Source organism: Heterodontus francisci, chromosome 2 (assembly GCF_036365525.1).
Source record: "Heterodontus francisci isolate sHetFra1 chromosome 2, sHetFra1.hap1, whole genome shotgun sequence".
In the NCBI taxonomy this organism is placed as follows: domain Eukaryota; kingdom Metazoa; phylum Chordata; class Chondrichthyes; order Heterodontiformes; family Heterodontidae; genus Heterodontus; species Heterodontus francisci.
Window position 1 is genome coordinate 131,610,075 of NC_090372.1, and position 17,366 is coordinate 131,627,440.

Genomic DNA, 17,366 nt, shown 5'->3' on the forward strand with positions numbered 1-17,366 from the left:
ATCTTGCTGCATGTGGGCACAGAGTTTCCAGACATAAGACGCATGCATTCATATACCCAGACTTTCATATCTACCATAGTTGGATTTTAGAGAACAACTACTGCTGAAGCTCCTGATCTCCAACTACAATCATCTGATAAAACATAGTTGAAATGCACTCATATTTTATTACGACTTGTACCACGCACCATGAAGTTATCAAGTGGCTCTTGGTAGCTGTTGTCCACATAGCATGGTTCTATTACCCAATGCCAGCTAGTATAAGGCGAAAGTAAGCAATTAAGGTGACCATGACTAAACAAGAAGTGGGAAAATTGCCAGTGTGGCCATAGCCAAACAAGCAGTGGGATGTTACCCAGTATTTTATGGTGGTAAAGTGTGCCGTTTTATTTGGTTATACTCCAGCAGCACCTCTAGCACTGACTCCTGGCCCTTGTCAACATGTGCCCAAGGATTTAGAGAGATGATGACAATCCTTCCAGTGAGAGTGTTGACTCTGATGGCTCAGGTTTCTCTGCGACTATCTGCAGTCGGTTGCCCTGGAGATGTTGTCCTTTGTCCTCCCTCCTCACCTGCCTTGGGTTCCTTTATGATCTCGGTTGCCGGGCAGCGAGACGACGCGGCGCTCCGGTGCCTGAGTTTGATCCTGGGCTCCGGTTAGACTACAGGGCCGCTCAGATATTTACAGTTCGCCGGTTGCTGTTTTACTGAGGGAGCCTGAGCCTCGGAAAGGGCAAGCGCGGGCTGTTGTGAGCCGTTAGCGGCGGCCATGGCGCCCGCTGTCAGCCTGGCCCGGGCGACGGGGATGAGCCAGACCGTGATTCCCTACGTGAGGGGGCCCGAGGACCGGCACTTCTTCACCAGCTTCCAGAACCAGAACGCCGCCGCCTTCGCCCGCTGGAGCCCGAACACGAACGCTCCTGACGAGCTGTACCCGCTGGCTCCGCACCGACATGAGGTGCAGCTGCTAGACGCCACCACCGGCTTCAAGAGCCCGGCAGCCAGCGCCGACACTGGCACCAAGAGGATCCCCAGCCTGGTCTTTTACACGGCGCCCGACACAGAGTGCAGAGCACACACCGCCATTCCTATCAGTTCGCTACCGCAGAAGGAAACCTGGGCGCAGACCCGTTGGAATTCCAGATCCGTCTCGGCGGCAGCCATCCGAGCGAGGGTGGGAGGTAAGGATGGGGTGGGGATGGGACAGGTTGGAGAGTGGGGATGGGGGCGGGGCTGGACACCTGGGATGGAGCGAGGTCTGGAGGTTGGGGTGGGGGCTGGAGGGCGGAGACTGGAAAGTGGAGCTGTGGCAGGGACTGGATGGTGGGGCGGGCTTGAGGGTGGGGATGGGGCGGAGGCAGGAGAGTGGAAATGGGGCAGGGGCTGGAAGGTGAGGATGGGGCAGTGGTTGGATGATGGAGATGGAGCGGGACTGGATGTTGGGGGTGGGCGGGGGATGGAGGTGGGGGCTGGAGGGTGGAGATGGAGCAGACGCTGGTGGTGGGAATGGGGCAGGGGCTGACGGGATATGATCCCGACTGGATGGTGGGGATGGGGTGGGGCTGGATGGTGGGGCTGGGACTGGATTGGAGGGAATGGGGTGGAGGCAGTGTGATGGGGTTGGGGGGGGTCTAGATGGAGGGGATGGAATGGGGCAGGGACTGGTTGATAGGATTAGAGCAGCAACAGGATGCTGGGGTTAAGGTAGGGTCTGAATGGTGGGTTTGAGGCAGGGTCTGTATGATTGGTTTGGAGCGGGATCTGTATGGTTGGTTTGGAGCGGGGTCTGGATGGTTGGTTTGGAGCGGGGTCTGGATGGTTGGTTTGGAGCGGGGTCTGGATGGTTGGTTTGGAGCGGGGTCTGGATGGTTGGTTTGGAGCGGGGTCTGTATGATTGGTTTGGAGCGGGGTCTGTATGATTGGTTTGGAGCGGGGTCTGTATGGTTGGTTTGGAGCGGGATCTGTATGGTTGGTTTGGAGCGGGGTCTGTATGATTGGTTTGGAGCGGGGTCTGTATGGTTGGTTTGGAGCGGGGTCTGGATGGTGGGGTTCGGGTAGGGTCTGGATGGTGGGGTTGTGGCAGGGACTGCATGATGGAGTTAGAGCAGGCACTGGATGCTGGGGTGGGGGGCAAGAGCTGGGTAATGGGGATGGGGCAGGTTCTGGATGATGGATTTAGAGCAGGGACTGGATGGTGGGAATGGGGCAAGGATTGGATGCTGGTGTTAAAGCAGGAACTGGACGCTGACGCAGTGCAGGACTGGATGCTAAAGTTGAGGGCAGTGACTGGATGCTGAGGTCTGGGGGTGCTGGACACTGGAGTTCGAGTAGGGCCATAAGCTGTTGTTGGGAGGTAAGTGCAGTATGCTCGAGGTGGGGACCGGAGCCTTGGGGTTGGTGCTGAAACATTATGCTGGGGGCAGAGACTGGAGGCCAGGAGTGGTTGTAGTGTCTTATGTGTGAAGTTTGGTTAGTATTTATCATTGTGAATGGCTATTGTCTCATTCACTACGAATCTTGTACTATCTGTCCTGAAGATGCTGCATGTTCCCTACGTTAGTTTTCATACTGCCATTATTTTGGTTTATGTTTATATATTCTCTGAAAATTTTGGTAAAAGAATGAATTCAGCATTATGCATAGTTAATTGTACCATAACATCTTTATTTCTGCGTCTTTAACTTTGGACAAGTGAGGCCAACTTTTCTGGAGCAGTAAAGGGGGAATTGTGCCTGCTCCAAGTGTCCCAGGACCTTTGGTGTTGTAGCTTCATCCTGAGAAAGTGAGGGTAAAATTGGGACTCTGCCACCACCGGCTCAACAGAAGTGTGGCTTTTCAGGTTTGGGAGTAATATTTTACTTTAAGACACTTTACCATGATGGACTGCAGTTATGTTGTTTTCACACAACTCAGGATATATGTATATAACCAATTATTTTCCGTGAAATTTTTGTCACACTTTTTTGTTGAATAGAGTTACGACTTTTTTTAATTTGAAGGCTATTAGTTCCACAAAATTGCAATATCCAAAGAATTGGTAACAGAATATTGAAACAGTAATTTCTAGTTGAGAAAGGTCCAGTGTACATTTAGTTCACCTTCTATCATGCTTGTTGTTGCATGTTACAGTGATAATGGAATTGCTGACTAACTATAGAAATCAATCTCTATGAAGGGCGGCACAGTGGTGCAGTGGTTAGCACTGCAGCCTCACAGCTCCAGCGACCCGGGTTCAATTCTGGGTACTGCCTGTGTGGCGTTTGCAAGTTCTCCCTGTGTCTGCGTGGGTTTTCTCCGGGTGCTCTGGTTTCCTCCCACAAGCCAAAAGACTTGCAGGTTGATAGGTAAATTGGCCATTATAAATTGCCCCTAGTATAGGTAGGTGGTATGGAAATATAGGGACAGGTGGGGATGTGGTAGGAATATGGGATTAGTGTAGGATTAGTATAAATGGGTGGTTGATGGTCGGCACAGACTCAGTGGGCTGAAGGGCATGTTTCAGTGCTGTATCTCTAAAAAAAAAAGTAGTCTACAACAGGTCAACAGGCATGACTCAAGCAAATTCCCATTGGCAGAAAGCTTTGGGAACTATAGGTCCAAAGTCACCTGATTCCCTCAAGCATGTTATACTTACAATATGTCCTGTCTTAAATTACTCGTACTGTTCTCCAAAATGTTATTTTCTCAAAGAAATCTAATTTGCATCTGAATAAATCAATATGATTTGCTTTCACCATCTCCCTAGGGAGCCTGTTTCATAGATTGACCACACTCACTGGAACATTAATGGGTCCGGTTTTAACTCTGTGTCCACGGATTAATTTTGAATTTTCCCTGTTTAAGCACAGGCTGTGTCCTTTGGTTCCACTGTACTAGAGAAAGTGAAGTAGCTTGTTATGCTTTAAATTATCTAGACCCTTTAGAGTCCTAAAAATAGCAACCATATTACCTCTCAACCATTTCTTTTCCGCTGAGAACATGTCCAATTTGAGTAATTCCTCTGCTTAATCCAATTGCCCCATCCCCTCAAACAAAATGGTTGCCCTCTTCTGTACCCTTTCAGTAGTGTTACAGTCAGGTGAGGAGGGGTTGAATGGTTCCCCTCCTTTCCCTCTCCTTGTTTGACAGCAACAGGTTCACTCCTTTTTTGAAAAGGAGATAGTTGCCAATTCAGTGAGTGTTTAACTGTTTATGCACTGTGATCATAAAAAGAACCAATCGGACAGATTTTCTAGAGTTTAACAAAGAAAGAGGCTAGCTTTATTATACTTAAACCAATCTAAGTAAAATAATAAAATACACTCTGACTTTCACACAAGCACACAAATAGATTACAGAGTGGGGAAGGATAAATTGATCAAATTAAAGTCCAGGGAAATAAAAAGATTATACAATCTGTGGAGGTTGGTGACTCAGCAGGCTTCAGGCTGAATTCAGTGGTTGTGCGGCTTTCCCCTTGGTGGTCCTGAAGCTTCCGATTTAAACACATAGACGGGGTCGATATGGTTGTTCTTCTGGAGACAATAGTGAGGGCTTGATTTCCTTCAAGGATTCTCAGTCTGCAGCATGGGCATCCCTGGGTGGTCACAGCAAACAGGGTTCGAAGCTTGCAAGGTGGGTTGGAGAGAGAGAGGGAGGAAGGAGGGACTCCACTCGTGTCTACTCTGGTCAGCAGAAGTTTAAACACGCAAAGGGTGGGCCCATCATATGACCATCACCCAGTGATTCAAAACATGGTCGTTACTAGTGTATTCCCCCTTGCAACTTAATCAGTTCATGTCTGGGAATCATCCTCTCATAGCTAGCATCCCATTGTTTAAATGATTAGGTTTACTAGTTCGTCACCAACAGTTGAATACCTCGGGTGATTGCCTTGATAATGAGAACAGGAAGCAGGATACAGTCTGAGATACACAACTGTTTGATTCTCAATCCACAGTTCTGTACAAATACCAGTTTCCACTCTTCCCTCGTGGACTAACTCCCTGTCCAGAAGTAACTCCTCTGACTAGCGGGGGGGGGGGGGGAAACCAATCCTTAAATATAAGCTGCAACGAGCATCACCTGCTCTCTATTAACGCTGATGTAAGTCCTAGTTAATTAAAAGGACCAGCATTTTCAACATTGTCGAGGATATGTGGTTCACTCATATACCCCAGGTCATTGTCCTTGATAGATCTTTGCAGACATGGTCTCTCCATCTTAATGGATTGTAAATTGGATGGTACAGTGATGCAAATTGGGTAGCCATCTTTAGCTGCAAGCTCAAGTCAGCTTTAGTCTCTTATTAAAACAAAATCAATTCGGGTTTCCAGCCGGTAGATTAAAAATCATCATTTGACATAAAACATGTTTTTGTGACAGTAGCTACAATATTCTATTTGTACTGTGGTGACCAGCATTGCACGCAATGATCACACCAATGATTTATAAAGTGGCAAGATTACCTCACTATTTTATCTAAATATTGGCCTTTTAATCCATCCCAACATCTGCTTTGCTTTACTCATTGCCACAAAGTTCTGGCATATCTGCAACAATTTGCATTTGCAATATTGCAACATCTCAATGCTGTCAGGCAATCTACCCCACTTGCCAAGACTGAGGCGCACATTATATCGCCACAAGATAGGCTGCAGAGCTGGGCTGAGAGATGGCAAATGGAGTTTAATGCGGAAAAGTGTGAGGTGATTCACTTTGGAAGGAGTAACAGGAATGCAGAGTACTGGGCTAATGGGAAGATTCTTGGTAGTGTAGATGAGCAGAGAGATCTTGGTGTCCAGGTACATAAATCCCTGAAAGTTGCCACCCAGGCTAATAGGGCTGTTAAGAAGGCATATTGTGTGTTACCTTTTATTAGTAGGGGGATCGAGTTTCGGAGCCACGAGGTCATGCTGCAGCTGTACAAAACTCTGGTGAGGCCGCACCTGGAGTATTGCGTGCAGTTCTGGTCACCGCATTATAGGAAGGATGTGGAAGCTTTACAAAGGGTGCATAGGAGATTTACTAGGATGTTGCCTGGTATGGAGGGAAGGTCTTACGAGGAAAGGCTGAGGGACTTGAGGTTGTTTTCGTTGGAGAGAAGGAGGAGGAGAGGTGACTTAATAGAGACATATAAGATAATCAGAGGGTTAGATAGGGTGGATAGTGAGAGTCTTTTTCCTCGGATGGTGATGGCAAACACGAGGGGACATAGCTGTAAGTTGAGGGGTGATAGATATAGGACAGATGTTAGAGGTAGTTTCTTTACTCAGAGAGTAGTAGGGGCGTGGAACGCCCTGCCTGCAACAGTAGTAGACTCGCCAACTTTAAGGGCATTTAAGTGGTCATTGGATAGACATATGGATGAAAATGGAATAGTGCAGGTCAGATCGTTTCACAGGTCGGCGCAACATCGAGGGCTGAAGGGCCTGTGCTGCGCTGTAATGTTCTAATGAACATTAAAACTTAAAATTACAAGCCCCTGACTGGGAGGACATTTGGAACAAACAGTGTTGGAACAATGGGGACCCAGTCGTTGCTTCCCCAATACACAGAAGAAGTGATCAGACCAGTTTTAGTTACATGACTAACTGGCTGTTGCAGAGAATTTGAACTTCCAACAAAGGATTTGAACTGAGACAAAGCCGTGTGCTCATGGAGTAAAGATCTCTCCTGGAACTGAAGCAAGAATTACCTCCTCTCCTGTCTGCCTGCCTCCATCTTTTCCCCACGGAACTGAATCTTGTGATGGCACGTAAACTCAGAAAGAGAAAAAAAATCCTACGTAAACAAGGTTTAGGAAGAATACTGGGCCCCAATAAAACGCAAGAACATATCTTCAATGAAGGACTACAGTGAGCTCGAGAAACAGTAACAAGATATTGCCTCAAACTGTTCTACTTATCTTTTCTTCTGCTCTTTTCTGTCCCTATTTGCATGTGTGTATCGCTTGTGCATGTTAGCGTGGCGCATCGTATATCCGTAGGCATTAACTGGATTAGAGTTTAAGTTTAAGGTTTAATAAATTTCATTTTTCTTCTTTAAACCAAAGAAAGCCTGTTTGTGCTCATTTCTTTGCCTTATGATTGGAAAGTTGTGAACATGGATTCACAAAGGGGGACCTCAAAACGCAGTGTGTTTAAAATTAAACCCTGTTACAATAAGACCAGGTGAAGATAGTAACAGACCTAGACCCTAGACACCTTTCTCACCTGGTCTCAACAATGCACATTATAGAGGGAACTAACAAAAGTAAGTTACCAAGCCATGGTGGAAGAGTAAGGAGGGGTGAATAAAAGCTAGGTCTTAAAGATTGATTTTTAAGAAAGGTGGAGAGGGAACAGAGGTGGCAGAGGTTGGGAAGGTGGTTCCAGAGAATGAGGCTGAGATGATGTCAGACATGTTACCAATGTTAGGGCAACGGGAGGAGGATTGCTCAAAACACTATTAAAATGACTGAATAGTGAGGGGAAGGACATACGGCTGAAGGATGTTGCAGAGGTAGAGTGAGTTGAGGCTGTGGAGTGATTTGAAGATGTGGTTTTTAAATGGGAGGGAGGAAGATGGGATGCCAGCAATGAGGATGTTGTAGAAATAAAGTTTAGAGCTACAAAAGGATGGATAAAGGGTTTTTTAGCAGCAGTGGGATTGTGTAGCAGAAGAGATAGGCGATGATCTGAAAGTAGAAGTGAGAAATCATTATGATGAATAGAATGGAGAGTTTGAAATTTAGCTTGAGTCAAAAAGTACACTAAAGTTTTCCTCAGAACTATTCAGCTTGAGCAAATGGCCAAAGTGGGAGATTGAAATCAGTGGCAAGGGAACAGAGTTTATAGCTCGCGTAGAAAATAATGCCTTTCAATCTTTTCAATGTTTGGTAGTGGATGAGTGGAATAAATGTATCCATAACTTCACAGCAGTCTGACAATACAGGGATGATTTATTTTTTATTTATTTATTTAGAGATACAGCACTGAAACAGGCCCTTCGGCCCACTGAGTCTGTGCCGACCAAGAACCACCCATTTATACTAACCCTACAGTAACCCCATATTCCCTACCACCTACCTACACTAGGGGCAATTTACAATGGCCAATTTACCGATCACAAAGTCAAGTGAAGTGATGAAGAAATCGAGCATACTTGTAGCTGTACGTGATGGTACTTAGCAGTTGCATGTCAATACCATCTCCAGGAGGAGAGAGTCTTAACACCCCCTACCCCCAACCGACATTAAGTGGCATTACAGTCAACAACCTGGGGTCACCATTGACCAGAAACCTAACTAGATTAGCCATATAAATGGTTATTATAGCATAAATGTGGCTGGGTATTCTGTGGTGAGAGGCTCACCTGACTGCCCAAATTCTCTTCACCACTTACAAGCCACAAATCAGAAGTATAATAGAATACTCTCCACTTGCCTGGATGGGTTCAGCTGCAACAACACTCCAGAACAAAGCAGCCCCTTGATTGCCATTCATTTCAACTTAAACAGCCACTCTCTCCACATTGGGCATACTGTGGCTACATTGTGTACTATCGACAGAATGCACTGCAGCAAGTCACAAAGATTTCTTCAGCAGCACCTCCCAAAACATGATCCCACCGCCTATTTAGACAAGAGCAGCATGACATCCAAGTTCTGCTCCCAAGTCATACGCTATCCCGACTTCGACATATATTGCCATTCCTTCAGTGTCCCTGGGGCTAAATTCTGGAACTACCCACCCAAAAACATTGTGAAAGTACCTTCACCACAGTCACGATTCAAAACAAAGGCCCACCACCTTAACAAAAGACATGGGCGGGGAGGGGGGGGGGGCGGGGGGTGGGGCTGGCTGGCTGATGAAAGACCGAATCCATGTTGAATTCTGGATGTGGCATGCCGTCTTCAACTTCAGTATTTAAAGGGACACTCCAGATGTGCAATTTGAATGATTTTGGATTTAGGAGCCAAATAAATGGGAGTGGGAGAATTGAGTCAAGGATGGTAAAGACTGCACCTTGATTCAGTGACACCTCCCTGGATGTGCTGCAGGGGGCTGGGAGGAGCAGGAGGGATAGACTGTTCCGTAGCGATGGGAGGAAGAAGTCGTGGTTGGTGATAGGGGAGGGGGTCAGCAGCAGAAGTATGGTGCCATATTCCTGGATACAATCGAGTCATAGAGTTATACAGCACAGAAACAGGCCATTCGGCCCACCGTGTCCGTGTTGGCCATCAAGCCTATCCAAATACCATTTTCCAGCACTTGGCCCATAGCCTTGTATGCTATGGCGTTTCGTGCTCATCTAAATACTTCTTAAATGTTGTGAGGGTTCCTGCCTCTACCACCCCTTCAGGCAGTGTGTTCCAGATTCCAACCACCCTCTGGGTGAAAAAACCTTTCCTCAAATCACTTCTAAACCTCCTGCTCCTTACCTTAAATCTATGCCCCCATGTTATTGACACCTCTGCTAAGGGAAAACGTTTCTTCCTGTCTACCCTATCTATGCCCCTCATAATTTTGTATACCTCAATCAGGTACTCCCTCAGCCTTCTCTGCTCTAAGGAAAATAACCCTAGCCTATCCAGTCTCTCTTCATAGCTGAAATGCTCCAGCCCAGGCAACATCCTGGTGAATCTCCTCTGCACCCTCTCCAGTGTAATCACATCCTTCCTATAGTGTGGCGACCAGAACTGTACACTGTACTCCAGCTGTGGCCAAACTAGCGTTTTGTACAGCTCCATCATAACCTCCCTGCTTTTATATTCTATGCCTCAGCTAATAAAGGCAAGTATCCCATGTGCCTTCCTGACCACCTTATCTACCTGTGCTGCTGCCTTCAGTGATCTATGGACAAGTACACCAAGGTCCCTTTGACCCTCTGTACTTCCTAGTGTCCTACCATCCATTATAAATTTCCTTGCCTTGTTGGTCCTCCCAAAATGCATCACCTCACACTTCTCAGAATTAAATTCCATTTGCCACTGTTCTGCCCATCTTCCCAGCCAATCTATATCGTCCTGTAATCTAAGGTTTTCCTCCTCACTGTTTACGACACCACCAATTTTCATGTCATCTGCGAACTTACTGATCATACCTCCTATATTCTCGTCTAAATCATTAATGTACACTACAAACAGTAAGGGTCCCAGCACCGATCCCTGCGGTACACCAGTGGTCACAGGCTTCCAATCGCAAAAATAACCCTCGACCATCACCCTCTGCCTCCTGCCCCTAAGCCAATTTTGGATCCAATTTGCCAAATTGCCCTGGATCCCATGGGCTCTTGTCTTCTTGACCAATCTCCCATGCGGTACCTTATCAAAAACCTTACTGAAGTCCATGTAGACTACGTCAACTGCTTTACCCTCATCTACACAGCTAGTCACCTCCTCAAAAAATTCAGTCAAATTGGTTAGACATGATCTCCCCCTGAAAAAGCCATGCTGACTATCCTTGATTAATCCCTGCCTGTCCAAGTGGAGATTAATCCTGTCCCTCAGAATTTTTTCCAATAGTTTCCCTATGTTCGTCTCACTGACCTGTAATTACCTGGTTTATCCCGACTATCCTTCTTGAATAATGATATCACATTCGCTGTCCTACAGTCCTCTGGCACTTCTCCTGTTGCCAGAGAGGATTTGAAAATTTGTGTCAGAGCTCCTGCCATCTCCTCCCTTGCCTCGCATAGCAGCCTGGGATACATCTGGGCCTGGGGATTCATCCACTTTTAAGCCCACTCATACCTCCTCCCTTTCAATGCTAATTTGTTCAGGTATATCACAATCCCCCTCCCTGATCTCGACACCTACGTTGTACTTCTCCATAGTGAACACAGATGAAAAGTAATCATTTAAAACCTCACCTACGTCCTCCGGCTCCGCACACAGAATGCCACTTTGGTCCTTAATGGGCCCTACTCTTTCCCTGGTTATTCTCTTGCCCTATATATGGGGCAAAAGCGGGAGCAGGTTACTGAGTTGGAGGATCAGCCATGATCATAATGAATGAATGGTGCAGCAGGCTCGAAGGGCTAAATGGCCTTCTCTTGCTCCATGTTTCTATGTTAATATACTTATAAAATGCCTTGCAATTTTCCTTTATCTTACCCGCCAGTGTTTTTTCATTCCCCTCTTCACTCTCCTAACTACTTTTTTAAATACCCCCCTACACTTTCTATACTCCTCTAGGGCCTGTGCTATTTTCAGCCCTCTGAATCTGCCATAAGCCTCCTTTTGTTTCCTTATCCAATCCTCTATGTCCCTTCACATCCAGGGTTGCTTGGACTTATTGGTCCTACCGTTCACCTTTACAGGAATATGTTGGCCCTGAACTCTCACTATTTCCTTTTGAATGACTCCCACTTGGTCTGATGTAGACTTTCCTACAAGTAGCTGCTCCAGTCCACTTTGGCCAGATCCTGTTTTATCATATTGAAATTGGCCTTCCCCCAATTCAGTACCTTTATTTACAGTCCATCTTTTCCATAACTACCTTAAATCTTTCAGAATTATGGTCACTATCCCCGAAATGCTTCCCCACTGACACTTGCACTACTTGTCCAGCTTCATTCCCTAAGATTAGGTCCAGTACCGCCCCTTCTCTTGTAGAACTTTCTACATGCTGGCTCAAAAAGCTCTCCTGTATGCACTTTAAGAATTCTGCCCCCTTTAAGCCTTTTGCTCTAAGACTATCTCAGTTAATATTGGGGAAGTTGAAATCCCCTACTATTATTACCCTATTATTTTTACACCACTCTGAGATTTGCCTACATACCTGCCCCTCTATCTCTCCCTAACTGTTTGATGGGCCTGTTGTACACACCCAGCAAAGTGATTGACCCCTTTTTGTTTTTAAGTTCTTCCCCATATGGCCTCATTTGAGGAACCTTCTAAGATATCATCCCTCCTTACTGCAATAATTGACTCCTTGATCAACAGTGCAATGCCAGCTCCTCTTTTACGATCATAAAAGAACCAATTGAACAGCTTTTCTTGAGTTTAACAAAGAAAGAGGTTTATTGTACTTAAACCAATCTAAGCAAAATAATAAACTACACTCTAACTTACACACATGCACACTCGAGGGTCTCACACACAAACACACACACAAATAGATTACAGAGTGGGGAAGGATAGATTGGCCCGATTAGAGTCCAGAGCAATAAAAGGGGTATACAGTCTGTGGAGTTTGGTGACTCGGGTTGCTTCCAGTGAACTCAGTGGTTCTGAGGCTTCTGGCTTGTTGATGTGGCCAGCAGGTTCGGTGGTCCTCCTGGAAACAATGATGTGGATGAGTTCCTTCACGGGGTCTCTGTCTGCTGCAGTGATCGGCTTAGGTGGTTACAGCCAGCAGGCAGGATTCAAAACTTGCCAGGTGGATTGGGGGGGAGAGAGAGAGAGAGGGACCCCACTTGGGTCTCTACTGATCAGCGTCCAGTTGCTTGTCTGCTGCAGAGACAGTAAACCCAGCTTAAAACACACAGATGGTGGGCCTGTCACATGATGACTCAGTGTGTATCTCCTCTTGCAACTTAATTCATTCATGTCTAGGAATTTTTGTTGAAGTGATGACCTTTGAGTGTTACATCTCCACCAGTTTAATGTCCCAAGTGTTTGCCTTTAAATGTCTCGTTAATGGGGACTGGTCAGGTGATTCACTCCAAACTTCTCAAGTCATTGTTTTGGAGGGGACTGGCAGACAATTCGACTCCCTCTCGATGCATTGGAATGTAGGGGATTTTGATGCAAATTTCGGTGGCCATTTTAGCTGCTAGCAGTTACCTTTTTTAACATTTTAATTCAGATTTCCAGCATAGCACGTGTTTTTGACAGTCCCTTTCAGCAAATGCTTTCCATACATCCGTTCAACACATTCCATCATTATCACTCATAAGTCTCTTCTTTCCCTCTTCACAGGAGAAGAGCACAGAATAGGAGGGAGACAGAGAAAGCACCTCAACAAATGCTTTCTGTACATCTGTTCAACACATGCCATCATTCTCACTCATAAATCTCTTAAGAGCACAGAATACGAGGGAGAGACAGAGAAAGCATTTGTTGAGGATGACTATGAGGGAGAGGCATGGCAGTACATAGGAATGAGGGTGAGTGCCAGTGCTGGCCCTCCCCTTTTCTCACAGCTAACAAGTGCAGAGGAGGAGATGCTAGAAATAATTGGGGCGGCACAGTGGCGCAGTGGTTAGCACCGCAGCCTCACAGCTCCAGCGACCCGGGTTCAATTCTGGGTACTGCCTGTGTGGAGTTTGCAAGTTCTCCCTGTGTCTGCGTGGGTTTTCTCCGGGTGCTCCGGTTTCCTCCCACAAGCCAAAAGACTTGCAGGTTGGTAGGTAAATTGGCCATTATAAATTGCCCCTAGTATAGGTAGGGAAATATAGAGACAGGTGGGGATGTGGTAGGAATATGGGATTAGTGTCAGATTAGTATAAATGGGTGGTTGATGGTCGGCACAGACTCGGTGGGCCGAAGGGCCTGTTTCAGTGTTGTATCTCTAAACTAAACTAAACTAAGAGGAGTCTGGATATGCCTGGCTGTTGGAGCTGGGGAGGTAAGGCCCTCCCAGGTACCTGGTGGCAGAATTAACTATTGGATAGCCATGTGGCATACAGCGCTCACTGATGTTGACTTGATGTCAACAGTGAGTGAAATATAATAATTATAATGTCAAACTTGCTTGCGTTTACAGTACTCATTCATGCCTTTTCTCTCCCATGGGCCCTTCATGTGTCTCACAGGAGGTGATCCAGCTGGCCACCGCTGCTGCTGACTCCTCAGAGGAGGTCACTCCCTCTGAGGGTGCACCATCACAGGACGCATACAGACCATGCACCAGCTCAGTTTGGTGGGACCAGTAAGGAAGATGGTTGGTAGTTGATGCTCACAAGTGAGCATGAACCGATGGTGGCAACAGAGACAGCAGTGGAGAGTCCACGTTGGAGGGGGCAAGACGCTCCAAGCTCTGCTCGGCTAGATGCTGCACCTCGGGGGTTGTCGACAAACAGGTAACTTCTGGAGCAACAGCAGAGAATGTGTGATGTACTGGCAGGCATTCCAGCTGCACAGTGCATGCTTGCAGAGAGATTGGAAGAGACCATCTCGAGCATGAGTAGCATGATGTCACATACCTTTAAGATAATGTCTTCGTCCATGGAAAGAATGGCCACCTGCACAGAGCCTTAAACATGGCAATTACATGAGTGCATGCAGGCATTCATCAATGGATTATACACTATGAATGCAACCTTAAATAGAACAACTGATACCCTAGCCTCTCTTCAGCACCCCACTGATCTGCAGCAAAATGCTTCCAAATCATTGTTAGTAGGGAAGTGCGGCTGGGCCATGAGAGGATTGATGGTGAAAGGGGGCATGGAAGTGGGAAGTTCAAAGATTTTCCACTTCTGACCCAATGTTCCTCCCCTGCACTCACCTCCCCCACCCCCAACCCGTAGCCAGCCCAGCAGGCACCTGAAGTGCATCTTGTTGCTCAATAACACATCTGATGGTCATATGGCATTCATTGTATCGCTCATGCCTCATTCCCTGGGTTTCTGAGGTTTTATCAGCCATGCTTTAAATGGGTATTGTCACACTTACGCAAGAAGAAATTATGAACTATAAAATGAACTTATGAAACAAGCCCAAAACGGACACTCTTCCTACAAAACCAAATGGAGTTGAGAGGTCAGATGACCTTATCCTGCACTGCTAATACAAATGGAAACTACAAGGACCCTAAGCCAATCTTCATGTCTGGAGATGGATTGGAGAAGACACAAAAATGTAAATGGCCCATTCTGTGTTAATGGCTACTTCTGTCCAACAAATTGGCATTGCAGACTTGGTGACATCAAATTCAAACTCAAGAAAATGGGTGTGAAAAAAAGCTCCACTTTATCAAGATGGAACGAAGATGAGTGACACCCAGGCACCATTGTTTAACAATGGCCTCACAATCAGACACCATTTATGAGAACAATGAGAGAGAAATTCTGGTCACATGACTGAAACCAGGTTTCTGATAAGGAGTTTGATGAGAGACATTCTATGCAGACAAAGCCAGAAGAGAGAGATCCATCCATCCCATCGAACAGAAAGACCCTGCCTAAGATTACCAGTTTTGAATCACAGAATTATTACAGCACAGAAGGAGGTCATTCAGCCCATCATTTGTGCACCGGCCATCTGAATTAGCAATTCACCTCGTGCCATTCCCCTGCCTTCTCCTCGTAACCCTGCACCTTCTTCCTTTTCAGATGACAGTCTAATTCCCTTTTGAATGCCTCATACAATGATCATACCAGACCATACCCACTTGCTGCTTGAAAAAGTGTTTCCTCATGTTGCCTTTGCTTTTCTTGCCAATTCCTTTAAATCTGTGCCCTCTCGTTCTCAATCCTTTCATGAGTGGGAACAGTTTCTCTCTATCGACTGGCCAGACCCCTCATGATTTTGAATACCTCTATCAAATCACCTCTCAGCCTTCTCTTCTCTAAGGAAAACAGTGAACAGTGTCAATCCCCCTCACTATACTGTTCCCTACTACCACTACTTTCCTTTCTGCTCCCCCTACTTGAATGACTTCTTGTACCATGGTGCCATGGTCAGTCTGCTCATCCACACTACAGCCCTCATTCTTGTCCATGCATGCTGCAAGAACCTCGAACTTGTTGCTCAATTGCAAGGGCTGAGGCTCCTTCACTCCCACCTTCTCGATCCCCTTACCTGCCTGACTTGCAGTCACACTCTCCTGTCCCTGACCACTGACCAAAACAGATGACCCTATCCTACAGGGTGTCACTGCCTTCTGGAATAAAGTGTCCAGGTAACTTTCCCCCTCCCTGATGCATCGCAGTGTCTGCAGCTCGGCCTCCAGCTCAATGACTCTGAACTGAAGCTCTCAAAACACAGACACTTACTACAGACATGGTTGCCATGGATTGGCGTGGCTTCCAGGAACTGCCACATACTGCAGCCGCAACACAGCACCTGACCTGCCATATTTATTGTGTCAATTTAATTAAATTTACTTTCTCTTAATTAATTGATAGTTCCCCTCCTTTCCAAACTGCCTCACTTATCAAACTCGCTTCTTCACACTCTGTGCCCTCCAGCAGCACTCAGTTCACAAGTCTGTTGTGCGGCACTGTATCAAGTGCCTTTTGGAAGTCCATGTACACCACATCAATAGCATTTCCCTCATCAACCCTCTCTGTTACCTCTTCAAAAAACTCCATCAAGTTAGTTAAACATAATTTTCCCTTGACCAATTCGTGCAGGCTTTCCTTAGTTAACCCGCATTTGGCCTTGTGCCTATTAATTTAGAACTGCATGTAGGCAGCAACTGGAGTTTGGCCTTGAACTCCCTGCCTGGGAGATCATACCAGAATTTCGCCCGGACCTTTGAAACTTCGCCCGTGAACTTTAACTGGAATATAACAAAAGCAGTGTGCAGCAGTGCATCCATCTTCCTAAGCCTCCCAAGTCTTACTTCAGTGAACATCGTTTCAAGTCTTCACCCCAGGAATACACAAGTTAAACAGAAGACACTTTTAAATCATCAGACCTAAATGCATGTTATCTTTGAATCTTTATTTTTTCTTGTGTATGTGTGTATCTATATGCGTGTGAGAGTGTGCCCTTGCAATTGCAAAATACTCCTGGGTGATCCATGGGTGCCTTAATTGCTACATGCATGCAATCAATGAAGCCCTACACCTGCAGACAAACTTAACATAATTGCCAGTTGTGGCAAACAAGCAATCAGTGACCTGTCTTATACATTTGTTTGCCGCCAACTGTGAGATCCTGCATATGTCTCTGGATGAGTCCTGGAAGGATCCAGAGGCAAAAATGATGAGGGCAATGGTGATTTTGACTGCCAAGGGTAAAGCATATCCATTAGATTCATCTGCAGCAGATATTGTTCCAGCAGGCTGCAAATGTTTGACAGCACCTGACGCGACACCCTGAGCCTCCTGAGACACTGGTGTTCTGACATGTCAAGGAAGCTTATCCTCTGCATGTAGAACCTGTGTGCAGATTGTGGCCTCCTTCGAGTGACACCTCTCTGATGCTCCCCTCTCTCCTATGGAGCTTCAGCTCTGTGAGCAGCAGGCTGTTGCTGGTGCAAGTTCTGCTGCTAATGGTCATTTTGGTCTTCATCGGAAGTCCAAAGTAACACTGCATAAGTGGTACTCATGCTGATAAAATATATCAGCGTTCCAAAGTGCAACTCGCAGCTCCAAACTTCCAAAGTGTTAATTCCATCTCCAAAGTGAGTGAAGTAATCTCTCAGCACAAGTACTGTGAATAGACCGTTTCACATAAGCAGGTAAGAAAGCAACTGTGAGTACTCAGGACTTATTGGCATATTTCC

General features: G+C 46.2%; 1 protein-coding gene across 2 annotated transcripts in view; it reads left to right on the forward strand.

Moving 5' to 3' along the window:
• Window positions 1-545: 545 nt before the first annotated feature.
• Window positions 546-17,366, forward strand: part of LOC137346829 (protein SPMIP7) — a 147,697-nt gene continuing 130,876 nt past the window's right edge. For both annotated transcript variants that reach the window (XM_068010742.1, XM_068010752.1), the window contains exon 1: window positions 546-1,181. In XM_068010742.1, coding sequence (XP_067866843.1) covers window positions 770-1,181 — 412 coding nt within the window. In that variant the 5' untranslated portion in view covers window positions 546-769. The remainder of the gene's footprint in view (window positions 1,182-17,366) is intronic.